Source organism: Pempheris klunzingeri, chromosome 3 (genome assembly GCF_042242105.1).
Source record: "Pempheris klunzingeri isolate RE-2024b chromosome 3, fPemKlu1.hap1, whole genome shotgun sequence".
Lineage (NCBI taxonomy): Eukaryota > Metazoa > Chordata > Actinopteri > Acropomatiformes > Pempheridae > Pempheris > Pempheris klunzingeri.
Window position 1 is genome coordinate 28,387,429 of NC_092014.1, and position 21,453 is coordinate 28,408,881.

At 44.2% G+C, this 21,453-nt stretch overlaps 2 protein-coding genes across 3 annotated transcripts; both read right to left on the minus strand.

Moving 5' to 3' along the window:
* Window positions 1-12,324: 12,324 nt before the first annotated feature.
* Window positions 12,325-15,058, minus strand: LOC139222753 (CD209 antigen-like protein C). Its single transcript, XM_070854606.1, has 5 exons — window positions 14,944-15,058; window positions 14,651-14,758; window positions 14,023-14,174; window positions 13,810-13,913; window positions 12,325-12,665 (listed from the first exon to the last, which is right to left on the minus strand). Exons 1-5 carry the CDS (start codon window positions 15,056-15,058, stop codon window positions 12,521-12,523), a joined length of 624 nt encoding a protein of 207 aa, XP_070710707.1. The 3' UTR covers window positions 12,325-12,520.
* Window positions 15,059-15,766: 708 nt separating this feature from the next.
* LOC139198797 (H/ACA ribonucleoprotein complex non-core subunit NAF1-like) lies at window positions 15,767-21,245 on the minus strand. 2 transcript variants are annotated; one of them, XM_070827747.1, is made up of 9 exons: window positions 21,196-21,245; window positions 20,260-20,501; window positions 19,952-20,093; window positions 19,143-19,236; window positions 18,873-18,955; window positions 18,259-18,419; window positions 18,041-18,092; window positions 17,802-17,889; window positions 15,767-17,599 (listed from the first exon to the last, which is right to left on the minus strand). In XM_070827747.1, exons 2-9 carry the CDS (start codon window positions 20,499-20,501, stop codon window positions 17,190-17,192), a joined length of 1,272 nt encoding a protein of 423 aa, XP_070683848.1. In that variant the 5' UTR covers window positions 21,196-21,245; the 3' UTR covers window positions 15,767-17,189. The 2 variants fall into 2 exon arrangements, with proteins under 2 accessions (XP_070683848.1, XP_070683847.1); XM_070827746.1 differs by lacking the exon at window positions 21,196-21,245 and adding an exon at window positions 20,954-21,020.
* Between the last annotated feature and the right edge of the window lie 208 nt (window positions 21,246-21,453).

Below are 21,453 nucleotides of genomic sequence, written 5' to 3' on the forward strand. Positions count from 1 at the left end.
AGTGTTGGATGTATGAAATTATCAATGTCAAGTCAGCACAAATATGAGCTGATGACTTTATCCAACTCTAAAGTGTCTAATGCAAACATTTTAATTTATTTTTCATTTACTTCCTTATGTGTATAATGTTTTTTTTTCTTAATGTTCGAGCGTACATTTTCATTCAATCAACCAAATTAATCAACCCTTTTTTGGGCTGTTTGGACTTGACATTTATAGTTTCATACATCCAACACTCACATGGTATGAGGCAGGAAGGGATGCAACGCTCAGCAGATAATAAAATACACATCTGCTGAATGATGCATCCACACTGCAACTTTATTTTTAGAGAACTACAAATTATAAGTCTCAAGGTGCCCAACTCATGTAAGACTGGATGCTTTTATAATTTTAAAAAAAAGGAAGACTAGAAGGGCTCTCCAATCAGACTTGAGCAACCCAAACAAGCCCAATTTAAATAGCGCAACACAACTAATATTGCAGGTGGTTTCTGCAGTTTCAACACAATTTGCCACTTTTAATGGCTACTGCTGTCTCAATCCCTGAATAGAATCCCTCAGAAGAGCACTCATTTGCAAATCAGGTGTGCTTGAGATAGAACATATCAAATACCCGGACTGGCTTTGGGTTCGTTCACAGTGGTTACATGTGAGAAATATGGGTAAGTTAAGAGAATTGTCCAAAAAGTTAAGAGAGGGGATCATTGCCTTGCACAAACAAGGAAAAGGTTATAGAAAGACAGCAAAGGCACTGAATGTTCCAAGAGATGTTGTTGGAAGAAAGGTTCACAAGCTCAAAGCTAAAGGATACACTGGCTGCACTACTTGAACGTGGCAGAAAGAGGAAGCTATCAACGGCTGCCACCAGATCTGAGGACAAAAACCCTCGAGTGACTGCAAAAGACCTGCAGCAGACCTGGTGTCAGCAGGCACTGAGGTTTCAGATTCTACAATAAGGTGCATACTAAACACTGAAGGCCTCCATCACTGAACCTCAAGATGTTCGCTACTACTGACCCAAAAGCACAAGACAAGTCGGCTCCAATGTGCTTAAAACAGTATAAATAATGCCACAGAAGATTTGGAGATTCTGTTCTGTGGAGCGATGAAACAAAACTGTAAGGGTCTTTAAATCAGCGGTATGTCTGGAGGAGGAAGAATGAGGGAGACGCTGAAAAGGAGGCCCTGCCTACAGTGAGGCATGGCGGTGGCTCTGTGATGGTCTGGGGCTGATTTGGAGGGCAGGATAAACCTCTGTTCTGTCATCAGGAACAACGAGATACACTTCTGCTCCAACCTTTCACAATAAATACCTCCACACATCTGACAAACATCAGGTCTTTTTAGCCCTTGTGTGTTATCTCATATAATAAAAGGTCTTTTGTGTGTTTTGACTACAGTCTGTGGCATACAGGCATCGCTTAATATCACTGTCAGGGGGATGATTGTATTTTTGATGATAAAAAAAGAAGTTAATACAATCATTATCTTTTATGATTGCCAAAGAATCTTTGTTCTCGTTGTTGTTAGCTTGTAAAGCAGCATGTTGTCTATGGGACACAGTGTATCATTAATGCAGCACTGCTTTATCCCCACTGCATGCACACACACACACACACACACACACACACACACCTGTTAAAACCTGTTATCTGCTGTATTTGACTCCTCTTTCAACTAGACATTTGTCAGTTGTAAATTGAACCTGTTCTCCTTCCCCATCGATAGACCCCCCCCTCTCCCTGATCTTGTGATATTAAGATGGCTATTTATTGGACCAGAGGGGGCATGTGTCACTCGGGTGGAGGAGGAATGGGCAGAGGGGAAATCCATAGCATGAGAGATCATGTGATAAGTCAGCAAGAGTCTGGCCACGTGCCGAAGATGACGTGCACTATGATAAGTAATACCAGCCTCAGTTGGTTCAGGTCGTATTCAGGGGGTAGCTACTAGGTTGTCACTGTGGGAGATCCTGAACATAAAGGGGTCACCATATCATGCACAATCCAAAAGGGTTTCAGTCTTTGGCCTCAACTATTTAGGCTTGTTGTTGTTATTGAGGTAAGAAACTAAGATCATGGCTATTCAGATTGCAGCTGGATTTACTCAATGGTCCCCTGAACTTAGTGACAATACTTGATGTGATGACATTTCCTGTAATTGAATACAAGACAAAGACTGTTTGGCAACAAAGACTCAGAGTGATTGCTTGATTCCAGAGCAATAAATACTAAAGGCCAATTTAGGATTCCTGGTATTTTAATGTATTCAGCACATACATTAAGTCAGTACCTAAATGAACCATTTCACTTGATACATACAAGATTTGGAAATGACTGCACTTTTAATATGGACACTAGTTTCAGAGGGTGTCGTTTTAAAGGTGAGGACACTTTTTTTTGTTTGCTGTTTGTTGTAATATAATTGTCAAACATGTACAACACACCCTACACCCTGTCACAGATGTCATGTGAATGCCACTAAAGATTCACGACATCCCAGTTATTTTCACACAGTAGCTACTGTATATCAGATGTAAATGTCTGACAAAAAAAACACACACACATTTTACCTGTGTAGATGCTAGCAGCCAGTCATTACTATTACTTAGTGTTAACAGATTCAGTGCGATCAGTGGATCAAGCAAGCCAGACTGGACTGAGATCTATCGTCCAGATCTATTAATGTAAAATATCTACGGTACTGATCTCTGAGGGTACGGAGAGCTGGAGAGTCCAAAATAGAGAGAGCTATTGTGTCATTGTGGTGTTGCACTGTATCTCCTCCTGTATTTAAACTGCTCCAAAAGTCCATGGTACAAATACACAATTTGAAGACAATGTGTACACTCTTTGTAATTAGTAGTTAAACCATCGACTAGCTTGATGGGTATTCTGGCTGGCTGGTGACGGCCAATTATTCCCACAAAGATGTGCAGGTGAACTCCGCCATGACCAGACTCTAAGAGTTTTGAAAAATACGAACAAACTGACAAATGATGTTGGCAACTAGACAAAACCTCACCAAAATAATGCCCCGACGTGTGATTATGTGATGTGCTCATGTTACTAAGACAGAAAAAGGAGAACAGAACAGAATGTAATCAATCGGCTGAACTGTGGTCATCTGTTTCTGCAATGAGATTGCACTGCTGGCCTCTCTTAACCTGAATGTCAGGGGTTGAACTTTATTTGCAAGTAGCCACTGTGTGTGTGTGTGTGTGTGTGTGTGTGAGAGAGAGAGAGAGAGAGAGAGAGAGAGAGAGAGAGCGACTGAGACAGAGATTTTATTAATGTGCTAATGTGCTATGGTAATAACATCATGTCAATTGGGAATCAGCTTGAGTTTCTCTCTGTCCTTGTGTCTCTCTCTCTCTCTCTCTCACACACACACACACACACACACACACACACTCTCTGGCACACATACACAAAAGGAAGCCTGACCATTGCAATGTGGTGCAGTAATGTGAGCCATACTGAGTGCTTACACATGCAGTTTATGTATTATTGATTTCATTTCTTTCTGAATCAAGCCAAGCAGAGCCAGCCTTCTTCTTAGTAGTTAAACTGTCTCCAGTTCACTTACTAAAAGATTATTATTAGAGTATTTCAGTGCAATTTTCAGCGTCATTTCAAGGAGTGACCCCAGGGTGTTTGATGACTTTGTGCTCCAGGCTCAAACCACTGACACTGAATACTTGGACACATCCTGTCAGGTAATGGATGGACCACATGCAGTGGAATAGCCCACAACTTGATCCTTGTTTTTACACCCAGACAACATCCAGTGCAGAGTCACATGAATGACTCAGTTATCTAGATCAAGTGTTGGTTTGGAGAGTGGATCAACATAATGCCACGAAACACCACGTGTCTGTCTGAAGGCAAAGGAGGAGAAGTGACTATAAAGAGAATGAAGATGTCTTCCTCAACGCTGTTTTGAAATCCATAAGCACGTTGTACCACACGTCTATGAGCGAAACACTGAAAAAGCGGTCACGTGCCACAAAAAGGTTTTTATTACTGACATTGTTTTGATCCTACTTGACCTTCACCTGGTCTACATGCTTAAAAACATGGAAACCACACGCATTTTTATACATCACGCACGCCAATGGTCTGCTGCGACGGCAGGTGCGTGTAAGCGCTCTGCCTGAAGATCCAAATAGAGTGACAGCATTAATAGAAACATGTGTGGCATGGCGTGAGAGTGCCGACAGTGCTTCTTTTTCATTAATGCCGTCTCCTGCTAGCCTTGCACATACGGGATGTGTGTGTATAATCCCTGTGCTGTAAATGGAAAATCCACATCTTTCCCCAGAACAACTTCAAATGAAATAATTACGTTTGCTCTGCAGTAATTTGATATCTTAAACGTCATGTATACAAGAGTCCCAGCTTCTGTAGTTGGGACATTGTGAAATTTTATTTTGTGCCACGTCACACCACACGCACAGTTTAGGATGAGGCTGCATGGGCTGCATTCAAATTAAACTCATAAGGTTCTCACAAGGTCAAACCTCGCTGTAAACACTCTTTGACGATGTAATATTCTACAATACATTACAGCGTGTATGTTAGAGGGAGACACATTAGCACATCTGCACTCCCCAGACATCATTGGGGGGCTAAATGATTAGAACTGATGACCTTCATAGATCTAAACCTTCCTGCCAGTGTTCTCCTCTGCACTTCACAAACAGTTCATTCTCTATCATTTTTCGACATGACTCTGTCCGTGGCAGCCACACTGCCTCCACTTAAGAGGGACAGGTGGTCTGCTGTGTCAGTCCAGAACAACTATTTTGAGGGTCAACAAATTTATGAAACACACGAGCGCCAGATGCCAAAACAATGAGCGTCAAAATACTTCAGATTCAATCACCTCTGAAGGTCAGATTGTCTCAAAGATGCTGCAGAAGATGTCTAATTGTGTCTTCAAGATTTATAGACCGTTTTACTGCTGGCATTTCCGTGAGGGGCCAAGGCCATGGGGTCAAATAAACACCATATTTAGATAGAGGGGAAGGGGGGGGGCATGGAAACTGGCATGTATGCATTAGTGCTCTCATTCATTATCACGAGGAGAGAACAGTTCAAGTTTTAAGTAGTTAGTCAGTTAGTTAGTTAGCTGGTTAGTTAGTTAGCTGGTTAGTTAGATAACCATAGTCTTATGGTTAGATGCAGGAGTAGATCTGGGTAAGGGGTTCAGGTAACAGGGTTAGGGTTATTGTGGAGGGTCCTGACATGGAGAAAAGGGGAATAAGTGTATTTATGTCTGTCTGTAGTCCAGAGAAGTTTCTCGCTTATCGTGCCGTCAAAATGAAATCACATGAAATTCTCACTAACTAGAAGTCAAACTGTTGGACAAAGTGCGGTTCGATCACATCGACTGTGTGGAGCCCTGGAGTCACAGATGTGATGTACTGCACAAATGGAGACAACAGCACACACAGTTTCAGACAGTCTCTCCTCATTTTATTGTGCATGTATTGTATCGCCTCCTCTCACCTGGCCAATCACTGTGCGAGGGGGACGTGACTCTAGGAGCAGCCTTACCACACTGACACACACTATTTACCCCTGCTTCTATTTAACATTAATGGACCTGGAAGCCAAAGGTGTGAAGGTGAGTTAGGAGGTGACTGTCTCTGTGTGTTTGCTCTGTGATTTGCCAGGGGTGTTTCTCGTCCTTCCACCCCAGGCGGCGTACTGTGTGCTGGGACACACTTCAGCACTCAGTGTGTGGCTCCCTCCCTCCATGCGTGTGTGGACGCCTGCTATATTCTCCATCTCATGACCAACGTCCCAGAACATCTGAGCAAGACAGGCCTGAGCGGCTGCTCATCGTAAAGCTGCCTATGATTTGCAGCAGCGGAGTCACGGGGACCCTTCTCCTGTCTCGTGGGCTAGAAATACTTCAGTCAGTCTTCTGCAGACAGCCAGAGGACGGTAAAAGGCCAGTCAGTAAACTTTAGAGATGGCTCTTAGTGGGTTAGCGCACGTGATAATGCTACATGTACGTCCCTGATCCGACACGTGGCTCAAATGATCATAAACAACACAGCACTTTTGGTATTATTTGGTACACCGCATGGAGTGCGTACAAATACGATAATAATCGTACATCTGTCTAGCAGTCTAGTAGAGGGTGCCAAGGAGGAGGACAAAGTCTTTTTCATTTTATTTCATGTTCCCAATCTAAAAAGCTAGAGTAACAAGTGCAGTGCAGCAGCATTTCTTTTGGCCAACTCAACACATCTGCTCAGTCAAAGCTGAAGAAAGGGGAAGTCTGATGTAACTGGGCCCGGGCTGGCAGGAGATGCCATACAGACCTCCTACATACAGACCTCAGCAGAAGTGAACAGGGAACATATAATAAACAATATATAAACAATAATTAGAGAAAACACTGTACAAAATATTATTAAGCGTATTCCATCCATGTCCATGTATCCAAGTAGGCAAAGTAGAAAAGATCACACACTCAGACACATATGCCACATCCAAGAATAGAAATGACGGCAATGATGAAGTAGGAAGTATGCAAGACCAGACAGTGCCATGACAGGGAGCCAGAGAAATGTGTTCACACATAGTGCTCCCCACATGTCTGAAATATACCTGGGGGGGGGGGTTGGGACGAAGGCAAGGGAGAAGGATTTTTCTGAATAATACTGGGGGTGGGGGTGGAAGGGGTTATGCCTTTACAAACAACAGCATATGTGTCACCTTGAATACGTCACATTATTGGACAGCAAAATGCAAAGTTGACCAGTGGTCAGCAAGGACACCTTCCTCTTTCTACCACCATACACATGGGAATGAATTAGACCGCACTGTAACAGATTGGTGTATATTTCCCACTTTCCCTCTGATTGTCTAAATAATTCACTGGATTTGTTGCTCCTCATCAGTGGGAAAGTCGGCTATAGCCCAACAGCCAGGTTCAAATACCTGCCTTCCCGGGCCTAAACGGGGCCAGTGATTCAGGTAGAAGTTACTCTGGTAGATTCAGGTAGAAGTTACTCTACCTACTACCTACTACACTACAGAGACAGACTTTTAAAAACAGATCTTCCTCTCTGGTCTCCGAACGGACACACGTGAGTTTAGCCGCTGAGGAGCACCAACCCTTTTGTTGGACAAAGCTCCCAAGTCTAATTGACAAACCTACAGTTTTGTGTACTGGCCATTACTGTGAGACAATGTTTGACTGCTGAGTGTGTCTGTGTGTGTGTGTGTGTGTGTGTGTGTGTGTGTGTGTGTGTGTGTGAGAGAGAGAGAGAGTTAAAGCATGCTGACAAGCAAAGGCTCATGGGATAAGCCTTCAAGATTACAGCTGTCTACACCAAATGAAAAGTGGTTCCTCTCTGAAGAAAACATGTAAATGATACAGAGGAAAACACCTAAACTTCTAACGTCTTTCTGTGCGTCTTCAGTAACACCTATAAAACACAGACGGACACGCATAAGTGATCAGTAGCAAAAATCCTCGTGCTTATTGATCATTAATGTTTTCTATCACTTCTGTCACCACAAGTTGTGCTGATTTACACACAATACAATTAAAGGCTTGTGGTTCTTTTTAATTGGTGATATTTCAGAAAGACAACATTTAAATATCTTAAGTGCAACTTAAATTGTATTCATTTTACTTTCATGGGCCACATCAGTACTTTAACACTATCAGTGGAAGGGATGATCATACCACATCGTTCATCTTCAAAGTAGTTTTACAGTATATTTTTTGATCTGGTCTGGTCGTTGCATCTGCTGACATATCAGTATTCTATTCGATCAAATTCTTCGAGTTTTTAAACGATGACTTTCCAAACATCACTCATCGTGGGTTAGATATGCACCATGCAAAGACCTGTATGTATAAGTGGTAGCGGGTTAGACGGTGAACAGGATGAGCATTAGTACTACTGATCAAGCCGAATCTTGGTCTAGCTTAATTAATAATAAGAAGGATGAACACAAAAATGGACATACAGATTCATGCTTATTTGCAAACCTATAAGACGTTGTTCCATTTTCCTAAACTGAACTGGATCTTCTGTCCCTGACCCGACCCTCTTAACTAACCCTGTTACTCACTGATGAGCTGCTTTTGCGAGGTTTCTGCTCTGAGCTCGCTTCTTCTTGTTGGTCCTCTGCATCTCCAGGCCGCTCTGACAACCTCCTTCGAACATCCGGTGATTGTGGCTTGAAATGAAGAACCAGACGAAAAAAATGAAAAGACCCAAGACTGAAGAGTGAAAGAGAGGAGTAGTCCAAGACGTGAGACCTTCAGAGTCCTGCTCCACATCTACAAAGTCACAGCAAACAAGGCAAAGTGTGAATGTTTGTGCACTGAACGCGGCTCCATGTGCAGCCAGCACAGTACAAGTTTCAAGTGCCCTGACCTTCCTCCCTCTCTTTTTCCCTTCTCTCTCTCTGGCATTTCATACACACACACACACACGCACGCACACACACACACACGCACGGACAGACAGACGCTGAACCAGTGTAAGGAATTTTTATGACCACCCTAAACCGTCAGAAATGCATACCTAAAGAAATAGTTCATCCCCAAATGAAAAGCACACATTGATCATACTCCATTTGTATTTCCACACAGTTTAAAGTGTATTTAGGTATTTCCTTCAGTTTGGCGAGGCAGCATCCTAAGTTAGCCCTCTTTTACAGGATGGTAGGAATTAGTGGGTCACATGTCACAGCTTCCAGTCTCTGGTTACAGCAGAGCGCTGATTCAGAGGGGGAGATGGGAGAGGGAAGATGGGTTGGAATGACGTAAGAAGATAGAGCAACATGCAAGAAGAAAGAGGAGTCACGTGTATTTTAGGGGCATGAGTGGGGAAGGAGAGAAGACCCTGAGGTGACCAGAATGAGCAACAGCAGGAGTACAATCAAATCAGCTGCATTCAGGATCAGCCACCAAACGTTTTCCCCCTGGCTTTGGATGCTACTCAAAGAAACACTTGAATTGCTCTTGTTGGTGATTTTGTTGCTTGAGCTCATTTTTGTAAAGTAAAGTATCCCTCTAAAGGGTCACTTGATGGTGACATCTAGGCATGCAGGTATTCTATTTTGTTTGAAGGAGGTTTCAGATATTTGTATGATATTTACGTTTTCTGCTGCCACCCCTCAAAAATGGAGCTGAATTAGTTTGGGCTACTTAAAGTACTGACAAAGTACACTCAGAAATCTCAGCAGCAACATTTCTGCTCTGAATAAACGCTCCAGTTAGTGTGGATAATCAACACATGAGCAGTTTTCATTGACAAAATCCTCGGATGAATGCGGTGGCATTGATGTCTGCCAAAGTAAAAGGACGTTAAGGCTTTAAACAGCCCAAATTAAACCCCATTCATCACCAGTGTGTTGGTCCTGCTGTCCACCTGTCAGAGGTGGATATATCAAACCTGGACACATAAAACCCAAACACTCATTACTAGACACCGCTGGTGTCAGACATTCATTTGCTTTCTTGCCGACAGTTAGCGAGATGATCTTTGCTGCTCTAATGTCAATGCACTAGTGGAGCAACAGCCTGGATGCGGTTAGCTTAGTTTAGCACGTGACCATGAATGCCTGTTCCAAATTCCCTGTCATTCCATCAAGTAATTGTTGAGATTTGCTAAAACAGCTTCACAACAGTTGTGTATCTGTTTGGGTGAGGTGTTCTGACTGACCTCAATCCTTTGATAAAATTCCTCTCTGGGTTTGACCCTTCCAGACTCTTTCTGAGCAGAGGGCCACAGGACAGTATTCATATGTGCAACATGCATGTCTTTGTGGTGGTGGGAGACCTGGAAAAGGCCACTGGGAGAGAGTGTCAGTGTGGTCCTGAAAGGGTTTAAACCCTCATAAAGCATCTCCTGATTTTACCAGCATCATCGTTGTTCACAGTTCAGAATGTGCTTTATTCACCAAGTACATCTATATACATACATCATATGCATGGAAATGCTTTGATGCTTGCTGCATCAACTATTCTTATCAGCGTGATGTATGCAAATGAGCGGTTTGGCAGCGTCTGCCTGCAAGCTGGTCTGTGTGTGTCCAAAGCACACCACAGAGTGACAGGTGTTGACTGGTATGAGTGATGATGCTCCCATTTCTGCCCGGGCAAAAAAATGCAAAACCCTGAGCACCGTGAAATTCCATCTGCGCCCATGTGTGGACAGTGTGTGCGCGCATGTGTGTGTGAGCTGAAATGTGTGACTGAGTTTTAAGGTCATCTATCTATGTGTGTATGTGTGTGTGTGTGTGTGTGTGTGTGTGTGTTTCTGACAAATTCTTCCCTACTCTATTATTTATCCATTCATTAACTCAGTCTCTCTCCTCTGCTGCCTTTCATCACCTCAGATTATCCACTTATTAAACCACAAACAGTAAATGGCAAATAATTAGATTTGTGTGTATTATGCATTAATAATACATAATATCTATTTCCACATACAGCAGACACAGAGGAACATTCACATTCATTTGGTATTTACCAAAACATTAAAACCATCTTTACCATTTTCACCTCAACTTAAAATGTATGGCCCTTTGAAGGCATAAATAAAGGGATGGCTGGAGGTGATTTTAACACACACACACACACATATATATACACTGTTTCCCATAAAGTTGGAATAAAATGTTTTTTTACCTCTTCTCATGAAATGATTGTGACAATGTGATTTATTCTTGATAAATAAAGTTTATATCTTCTCAACTTTATTGATCAAACTCTTCCAAACAGATCACAGTGAAACTTAAACCACAATTAACCTTTGAAAACTGTGTATTCAGGCTTTAACAAATAATTTAATTCATTAAAAATATCTAATATATATATATGGACATTATGGAGGAGATCCATGCAATGGAGAAAATGACTTTTCATCTGTGAATCAAAGCAGGTGACTTTGCACAAAAATGGAGGAAATGGACATTATTCAAAGACAAAGAACATGCTCACTCAACTGACTGATCATTTGTATGCCCCCTTTTGTATTATTATATATATATATTTTTTTTTTCTCTGCTCCTGCTGTCTGTATACAAACAAAACTAAATAAAAAGTATAAAAAAAATAAAATAAATCTAATATATTACAACCCATTCATTTATCCACCAACCATTCTTTTTAAATCCCACTAAAATACCTCAAATATATAATTGTGAAGGGGCAAATGAGTGGAATTTAAGATAAAAGTGTGGATGAAGGGTTCCCTCTAGAGGGTCAGTTTGCCTTCTTTGTTTTAGTTTTTGAAAAAGTCCACCTGCAACAGTTCTGCACCCCCTGTACGTGGGGGTGACTACAGGGGCAAGATCAGCTGATTATACTACTAACACAACGGAAACATGAAACAAGAATCATGACGAGAATGATAAGGGAAATATATGCTGACCCAAGTGTGGTATCAGTCATTTTCCCAGTATAATATCTAGCAGCATGATCATGTGAGCAGAGTACACAATATTTTGCTGTCATATTTGTAACATTGATTTTGATATGGAACTCCAGCTCCACTCTGTGGGAGATTTGATTGATGCAGCCGATACAAAATATTTTAGTCACTGTTGAATTATTTCATGTGAAACTATGAAACTGTGGAGAGCATGGTCCTGTATACACCTGGCTCCAGGCTATTTGACAGCTCCTGATGTGTTTTTATGCTGAACTCTACCTGTTTTGTGAGGAGACCTTCAGATCAACAGATCCTCCTTCCTTCAACAAGACTCCACCTCGAACGCTCAGCTTGTCTTAGAATAAGTCGTAAATGATATCACTTGGAGTACGTCTCTGGCTCACTGAGGCGTGAGCTTTGGACAGAAGTCAGCTCAGCAACACTGTATGATAAAGTAGATGACACACAGATGACAGGATCAACAGCGAATGTACCCAAAACTCTCCGACAAAATTAGTTTCTGAACAGATTTCAGTCAAAAACAGCCCGTACCTCAAACCTCCAGCCCTGCCACAAGCTGTGCTGCCTGGAACTAAATCAGACGGTCAGCTGAACGTCACTGTGAGCCCCTCAGAGGCTGAGGTGTAAACTGCATCGTGCCCTGGTGTTGTGTCCTGCAGACATCACTGAAACGCCATTAGAGGTCAGTGCATCTGAGGTTTGGCTCAGAGCTGCTGCATATGACTTTTAAGAGGGTTTTAAAGGGAGGCCTGCATCATTCTGACCACCTTATATTAAACACATTCACAATGAGTCCAACATAAAATAATGAAAGCCAAACAATTCTGATAATCATTTATTTAGAGCTGTCAACTGCTAACCCCACCACTGGAGCAACAAAAGGAAAAGACAACCACTGGAAGGCTTTGAAGTAAAATGTTCAAAGATCACCTTTTGAGAGGAGGAATAATAAATGTAATCATGTAAGTGTGGCAGCGTGTTTTTGTAACTGGAACACTGCGCTTCTGACATTCTGTTTTATTTTTACGGTTAGTTACGTTCAGGTGAAGACACAATCCACATATCCGAGCAGTTTCAGCTACCAGAATGTTTTCTCACAGATCCACTGGTTTCTGGCGCTGCACATGAAGTCATTCAAGCCGATGAAATCAATCATTGTGCGAAGGTCGCCGCAGTCTTCTCCTCCAAACGCTCCATCAGGCTGCCCACGGGCCCACTGCAGCCTACAAACAGAAACCTGCTGTCAACTGTTCAAGAGGAGCTGAAAAACTTCGGAGGCTATTAGTATTTAAGCTCATACTTTGTATCCTCACATTTCTGATTCTCTCTGCTGCTGCAGACACCTTTCACTCTGATCAAAGCCCCGCGCATCTAAAGCACAATTCAACAGCCGGCGTTTCACTCTCCTGGTTTGGTTGAAAGTGCGTTTCACCTCTGAGCAACCTCAGAATTACTGATGGGTGTGGAGAGTGATGTGACAGAGCACTGACACGGCCTGCAGGACACTTTGTCTACTGCAGCAAGGTGAGAAGTTAAACCACCACGTCAGCAAAAAAAAAAAAAAAAAACATTTTAAGCTGCTGTTGAGTTGCTCATGTAAAAGGAAAATCTTGCAATTTGACAGGATTTTACATGAATATATAAGAAATACAGGTTCCAATCTGCAGGTTTGTGGTTTGAACTTTGAACCTGTTTGCTCGTTCAAATGGTGACTGAACTGTAGGTGCGAGTGGTCGTCTGTCTCTGTGATTGACCGGTGACCAGTCCAGGGTGACCCCCACCTCTCACCCAATGTCAGCTGGGATTGGCCCTAACCTCCAACACCCCCCCACACACACACACACACACACAACCCTTAAGGATAAGCTGTATAGACAATGGATGGATACAATCACCTTCTTGTGTGGGTGTGAGGATTTGTTGGGCTTTACTTTAATACAGATCTAACAAGCACAAATAAGAGGATTACTGCTATAGGCTTAGACTGCCGGGGGACTCCCATGATGCACTGGGCTCCTCTCTCCTCCTCTTCCTCTCCATCCTAATGGTCGTGTTATTATTACTCATATATTAACTATTGGCATGTTTTTCAATGTTTCCAATGTATTGATCATCATTAGTCATATTCCTAATGTCAGTAACGTAGTTTCTATTTCATTATTGTGGCTGTTTGTTGTTGATGCTGCTCATGTGGGGATTCTTGAATCCTTAATGTTGAATTCCTGAATCGTTGGGTCTCTCTCTTTAATTACAGAGTCGACCTGCTCTTTATGGAAAGCATCTTGACATAACGCTCTTGTGAATTAGCGCTATATGAATAAAGATCCCAATCACACACACGTCACAGCAGCATGCTCAGTCTCCCACCTGTCTTTGTCCACTCGTGTTCCGTCCACCCAGATCCAGGTTCCTTCCTCCTCCCTGTCAGTCATACCAACCCACGCAGCCATGGTGAATCCAGTGAGGAAGGCCTGTCATAAACCAACGTCCCCATGAGCAAAGGACTCGAAATGTTCAGATGCTTTCTCAGCAAATAGCCCAGCTGTCCACGGGCAGCGGCGTGAGGGGATATAAAGGTACCTGTTCCTGAGTGCTGTTGATGACGACCAGGTCAGCGTCTCTCTGCACGCAGTCCTGCCGGCTGGCGTCCCAGCTCCTCCTCTGCGAGGAAATGTAGTAACAGCTGGAGCCGAACATCAACCAGCCCTGCGGACAGCTCTGCTCTGTCCCACCTCAGCACAGCAACAGAGACAGCATGTCCCAACATACCGTGTCACAATGTAAAGAACATGCAGAACAGAACAAACTCATGAAGCAACGCATTACGAAGCTTTTTCAATATGTGGCTGAGCTTTGAAGACTTCATACTGTTGCTGACATTGCTGGGTTAAGTTGTCAATTTCAACTGAAATTAAGAAAATATATGTATTTTAATAAAAAAGGTGTGTATTTTATACAGAACTTCAAGGAAGATATTTTGTCGTTGATTTGTCGTTGATGTAATTTAATTCATCTGTGAGCACCACACGCTAAATTCCCTTTACCTCAATTTAGCGTCACTTTAGCAGCTAAATGTTTCATCATGTCCACCAGCTAACTTCATCTTTTTGCCGCTGGTGGACAAGTAGTGAGAATGAAGCTGGAGAGCCGAACCGAAGAGCTAAAAGACAGCACAAAGCTGCAGAGCTAAAGCTTTGTCAGTGTCTACCTGCATCAGTGGGCTCCCTCACAGCAAGTCTCAGAGCCACGTTGAGGATCCCTTGAAGGACACACAGCAGGCCGAAGCTCAGCAGAACCACACGGACATGTCTCAGCTCTGTACAACACACAGAAAATACTTCATTAGCTCAGTTCCTGTCCTCTTAATCAAAGAATACATGTGGTACTTAACATAAAGTGCCTTTACACTAAAACCTAAACCCACTTCATCAGTGACAACGTTAATATTTCATAACTGAACAACAACATAACATGATCTCTCCCGTGTCCCCGATCACCTACTCGGTTTAGGCGTCCTCTCTGTGGCGGCGTGCTCAGCTCCGGGGTTGGGGAACTGCTGATAGTCCCCGATCTCAGCGGTAAGATCACACGCACTTGAGTGAGGGAACGACTCCATTTTGAAGCTGCTGCAGTCAGAAGGGGTGTTTTATGCGTGGTGTTGTGTCACTGGTCCTCCTGCCCTCTGTAGAGGAAGTCCTGTCCCATCACATGCCTCATTTAACAAGACAGTATGATCATCGCTCTGTATTTTCTTATTAACGCGTTCGGTTGTATTTAATTTGTGGTTTGTATGTTGATGATGAACAAAATCAGAGGACATTTACTGGTTTTATTCTTTGTTTCGTGTTCTGAGGCTCTTTAAATGTTTCTACACATTAGCACCATGGTAAAATACTATTTTAGTCATGACATGATGTACATTACACAGAGACCTTTTAGACTAACCGAGGTTTTATGTTCTGGGTGTTTGTGGAAATCTAGGGGCAGACGGTATTCTATTTAAATCATTCAAATGTAAGTTTCCTCATGTTCATCTTCTTAAAACTGAAATTATTTCTGATCAGCACTCTGAAATGAACCACGACATCATTCAGTCCATCTGAATGATGCCACGATGAGCTATTAAAATCACAGCGTGACGTCACTCCAGGTGAGACAGGATGTCAAAATATTCACTACTTTATTCGTCATTTAGTCTCGTGCCAGTTTCTGTGTGGAAACGTCCTGTTGAGAAAAGGCTGTGGAGACACTGAGTGCAGCAGCAGCAGCTTTACACAACAGCGTGACAGAAACACGAGGCATGAAGAAACCACTGACATCACTGTCATCTTACTCAAAGACATTTACTTTCCTTTGACGCAGCTCATCACATGGGGCCAAGTTGACATTTACAAAGAAATACAGTAAATACATAAGATAACAGCTCGTTTCCAGTCAGTACAAAAAGGTTAAGTGAGTGTGTGTGTGTGTGTGTGTGAGTCGGTCCAACCATCCCATCACATCCTAACAGACCACTTGAGTTCATCATTTTCAACAAATGGCACAGCACATGAAGCCCATGAAGATCTACTGTGGCTGAATCTGGACTGAACTGAAGTTCTTTTCCACAGTCCATTTTTTTCAAACCTAAATAAAAACAAAAAACCTCATATTGCTTTTCCCTTTTCTGCAGACACGACTGTGTGAAGGTGTAGAGGTGAGACAGGACCATAACTCGCTGGGATACACGTAAAGAATGAAGCCTGAGTGTAGAGCTGTGAATGTAGAAGTATAGAAGTCTTCTACTGGTACAACTGTTGTGTGTTATTCAGATGTTACAAGGTTCAAACCCACCACGGGCGCCTGTGTCGCGTTCCGGCCGCACCGTAGCCAAACCACGTCGAGCAGCACAGAGAAGATGAGGCGGCCAGGAAGTCGGCCAAACAATCAATAAAAGAGAATCCGGTCATTTTTCAAAATAAAAATGAGCAGCCTTTCAATCATATATTCCACCAGCACATCAATGTCGCTTTATAAATCGGTGGCACCAGGCCAGACTTTAACCGGTCACAATGTTCGGGGGGAAAAAAAAGCACTGCGTTCAGCTGCTGTCTGTAGGCTACAGCACAACAAAGCAGGAAATACACACAAGAAACAGACTTAAAACAAAATATGAAACGTAGCTTGTCTGGACACGTTCGAACTCACAGGAAAATCTGAGCGAGTCAACTAATCAGCCAGAAAAAAAAAAAGAAGCTCTGCGTCTGAAACGTTTCTGTAACGCTCCCGGTGGGTTTAACGGAGGAGGCGAGGGGAGGTGAGGACGGAGAGAAGCTGGACCGCAGCCGGAACGCCACACAAAGACGTGCCCTGTGGGTGTTTGGGTAAGTCTACACTAAATATTTTGTAGCAGTGTATTATTTCAGTCACAACAAAGTTGATCAATATCTAAAAATTGACACACTTTGCTCTATTGGCATAATAATGTTTCATTTCTCAAATGATCGAAATTAATCTGAAACCAAATGGCTTCAAACGTGAGCACGTTAGTATGTCCACAGTGTATGTACACACGAGCCACAGACACAGATGTGGTCATGAGTTTGCAGGACGTGACGTGTTGCTGTGAGCGCTGCGACACACACCAGGCTCCTCTCATCCCACGTGTCCCACGCTCAGACATGATGCACATGGTTCTACCTTCAAGTGATGGATGCGTGTGGAGGACTTGTCCAGCAGTCTATATGTACACAGAGGTGTGTTGGACATCACTGTGGGGGAGGAGGGGGAGGGGGAGGAGGGGGAGGGGGAGGCAGGTCGGAGAAGGAGATGGAGTTTGGGGGCCAGAGAGGCGAAGAGAAAGATGGATTGAAGTAAGAGGGGGGAGGAGGAGGGTAGAGAGGGAAGTTGGGTGGGGGGAAATGGTGAGGGGGTGGAGGAGGGTAAGGGCAGGGAGGGGGGAGGTACATGGGGGGCATGTTAGCGCGTCTAGGTGGTGGGTGTGTGTGTCTGGGTGGAGTGTGCGTGTGTTTGAAAGGTGGGTGTGTGTTCCTCGGGTTCTGGTGCCTGAACGGAGACCCTGCATGTCTTGATGGGAAAGCCCTTACGTCATGCTGCTGCTGCTGCTGCTGCTGCTGCTGCTGCTGCAAGGGGTTCTGGGTAACGTGGGCAGTGTCATCTGGAGGGAAAAACAGATGAATCAAAGTCAGGAAAAAAAGTGGATGATGGATGAGCGTGACTTTCAGCTTTCTTTCAGACGATAACACCATAAACCCAGACATGTCTTCAGGCCTGCAGAACGTGTGTGTGTGTGTGTGTGTGTGTGTGTGTGTGTGTGTGTGTGTGTGTGTGTGTGTGTGTGTGTGTGTGTGTGTGTGTACCTGCACTGTTATTGTCCCTCTTCTTTTTGGAGTTTTTCTGTTTCCTCTTGGCATCCAGCTCTTTCTCATCATCACTATAATCTAAAGCCTGGAGAGAGAAGAGAGAGTGAAACCACGCTGGTGTTTGCAACAGCAGAACCTCAACGAGTTCAGTTTAGAACACGAGATGAGTCCATTTTCAGCTCCACCCGTCGCTTTCTACTTGTTTTAATGTTTAGGCGAACCGTCGGTGTGCTTACCTCCGCCGGGGGCTCCTGGTCATTCTTCCAGGATGCATCAGATCCCTTTAAACTGAACGAAAAGCATTTTCACTTTTGGTCAAAACAAGCGTCCATCAAGCATATCAGACGTGTTTTATCACTCAACAAGCAAGCTAAACAACCAATCGGTGTATTTGCCCATCTTTAATATATACGTGTGTGTGTGTGTGTGTGTGTGTGTGTGTGTGCATGCGTACAGTTTGAGCTGCTGTGTGAGGATGTATCCCGTGTACTCTTTCATGGCCGGTGCATAATGAAGAGTCATGCCCTCTGCCAGTCCCTTGCTGCTTATGTCATCTGCAGAGTTAAAACGCAAAATGTAGAGCGGGCTGGACACCGGGCCGAACACCTCGAACACCTGAAACACACACAGTGGTAGGTTTTTCTCATGTAACATGATTCTGTAGGAACTTGTGTCATACATGGTATACATGCTACTCTCAAGTCAGCATTCTACTTGTCCGACTCCGCTTTGTCTGGACAACTGGTTGTTCTAAGGAAAGATCAAGTCCATCTTGGGACATGCTCTCATGTATCTGAAACCAGATATAGTTTGTAGAATCCTATATATGTGGTAGCTTTACTCTGTATTCCTTAGTCTCATCTATGCCTGTGATGTTGGACTCTGAGCTCGCACACCTACATAAACTTCTTGAATGAATCTTGCTACAACCACAGAAAAGCATCCCTACACACTGACAGCAGCATGTCGCCAACGAGACACACACACACACAGAAACATGAAGAACGATAAACCTGAGTAGACAGAGGTACAGGCAGTCAGACACACAGCCTCTGCTGGTCCACCCACCTTGCCCACTGCCAGCCCATCAGATCTAAAGAGGATGCTGTCATCAGTCAGAGGGGGCGTCTCCTTCAGAGACTGGATGATTACTGCAGACACAGAGATCAAAGATGAAACACAGAGCCGAGTAAATACACATTCATTATTCTCTCCCTCAGTTTTCCGTGCTCTGTTGAAATCAGATCGACAGATGCAGTCTGACCTGTGTGTGTGTGTGTGTGTGTGTGTGTGTGTGTGTGTGTGTGTGTGTGTGTGTGTGTGTGTGTGTGTATTTACCGAGTTGCTGTATAATACTGGAGATTGTTCCTACAGGCTGCAGTTCTGCACCTTCTGGTAATGAGACACACACCTCCTCCACTACGGGCAGGTCCTGCACACAGACATGGGGACATGATGGTGTAAAGGTACATTTGTCTGCACACACACACACAAACACGTGTCTGTAAAATGACCACTTGTCATTGTGTGGTCTGTTTGGAGAGGGACGAGAGGAACCGCAGCGAAGTGAATCGTCTGCTGTTTTGCCCCCCCAGCCGGAGGAGTGCACATTCCCTGCTCCTCTGTACCAACACTGATGCACTGAGGGAGGCGAGAACAGACGTCTCTGTGGGCCAGTGCCCGCGGCGGGTTCACTTCTGCTTTAAACCACACCAAACAGCTAAGATCGGTGGTGTTTGGGGCTGTGACATCTGCTCTCCACGTCTCGTTTCACTAATTTCCACTGACAGCTACCAAGCAGCTTCCTGTTTCCCGAGCACCCAGGTGGTTTCAGTGTGATGTGCGATCATCTCCTCAGTGCTTCCCTGATATCAGCTGAGTGAGGATCATAAACTCTCCAGCGCTGAAAGCCGGCATCAGTTTGACTTATTCTTCATCTCACAGCTCGGTCATAAGCTTGTGTTCAGACAACATTAAACATTTGGAACTTTTGTTTTGCATGAGGAAAGGTGAAAGGTGTGAGAAAGCTTTGGCACTGGCGCCGACACTCAGCTGCAGTATTGGCAGTTAGAGCACAAACAGAGCCGCCCCTGGTCCTTGTCTGATGGCGGCATTAAGGTTCGGTAAGAACGTCGTCACAGACTGACCTCCAGCAGGACTTCGTCTCTGGTTTTGATGGCGGGCGGTTGGCTGAATCCCTCGTCGTCGTCATCCTCAAGCACGGGGGCAGAGGGGGAGGAGGAGGAGGAGGAGGAGGAGGAGGAAGATGAGGAGGAGGAAGAGCTGTCACTGGGGATGGGAGAGGAAGAGCATCAGACTCACATACTTCTAAACTCACAGATACAAAGACGACTACTGGCTCAAAGTATTGATAACGAGCATGTTTGGAGTGTGTGTGTGTGTGTGTGTGTGTGTGTGTGTGTGTGTGTGTGTGTGTGTGTGTGTGTATAAACACCTGTCTGAATCCTCTGAGTCATCTTCCTCACAGTCCTCCGTCTTACACACACCATGTGTCGGCTCCGTGTCCACAGCTCCCGCCTCCTCTGGATGTGTTGGAGCATTTGATTTCACGTCGGCCTCCTCGGGGGTTACGATGAGATTTTCTAGTTGCGTTGTCATAGAAACCTCCATCTCCTCTTCCTCCTCCTTGTGCGGTGGTACTGTCTGTCCATTCCCCTCAGATAGTTTTTCATCCATCTGAAACGACACACACTTCTGCGATGAAGGCAGCCGTGGGGGCTTTAAGGGCCCACAAACACCGTGACACTGCACTCAGACAAAAACATAGAAACACCAGGAGAGCTACAATCCAAGCTGCTCAGAAAAGCAGCTGATCCATTTCTTTGGACACTTTTTTAAAGGGCTTACAATCTTTGAGGCTGCAGGACGCACTAGTGCAGTTTTCCTACAATCAAAGCCGCATAACTTTACATTAAAGGCACATGAAGGTCCCCAAGTAGCCAAAGAAGATGATGATGATGAATCACGGCCACTAATATATACACACTGACACACAGCGGTGCTCAGCTGATCTTTGACCATCCACCCAGTGCTGTAGTACCCTGTGCCCCACCGTGAATACTCGTTGTCAGCTCAGTGAGGAAAAACATTAAAGCATCTTTAACATGAATCCAGAGCTCTCTACCAACCTTTATCTCAAAGTCACAGACGTCAGAGAAAAGTCCACGGACACGAAAACTAATGTTGTTGCGTCTTCTCCTCGGTGGGCTAACCAGCTAGCTTAGCTAACGAGCTAACCCGGAAGAGGAGCGCGTGGTTTCACTAGTTACAGCCCGGGTCCAACAGGCCCAGACAGCACGAGCGCAGACAGCCCTTACTAACTGCTAGAGGACACGTGGGCCCAGTGGCCGTGGGGGTTCACAGTGAATACCTGTGAGTGTGTGTGAGACGGAGAGAGTCTGCTAGTGGAGCTGCTGGAGCCGCGTCGTGGACAGCTGCATCAAACCACGAGGAACCAAACTACTTCCGCTGTCCACCTTTAAAATAAAAGCCTCACTGGAGGGGCGACTTTGAAATTCTCTGCTACACCAACGTTAGCACAAACATACAAGTGTACAAGGAGCATCTGCGTGAGAATAGACGATTTTCTTTTGTCATTTTCACAAGAGACAGTAAATTAGTTAACGCA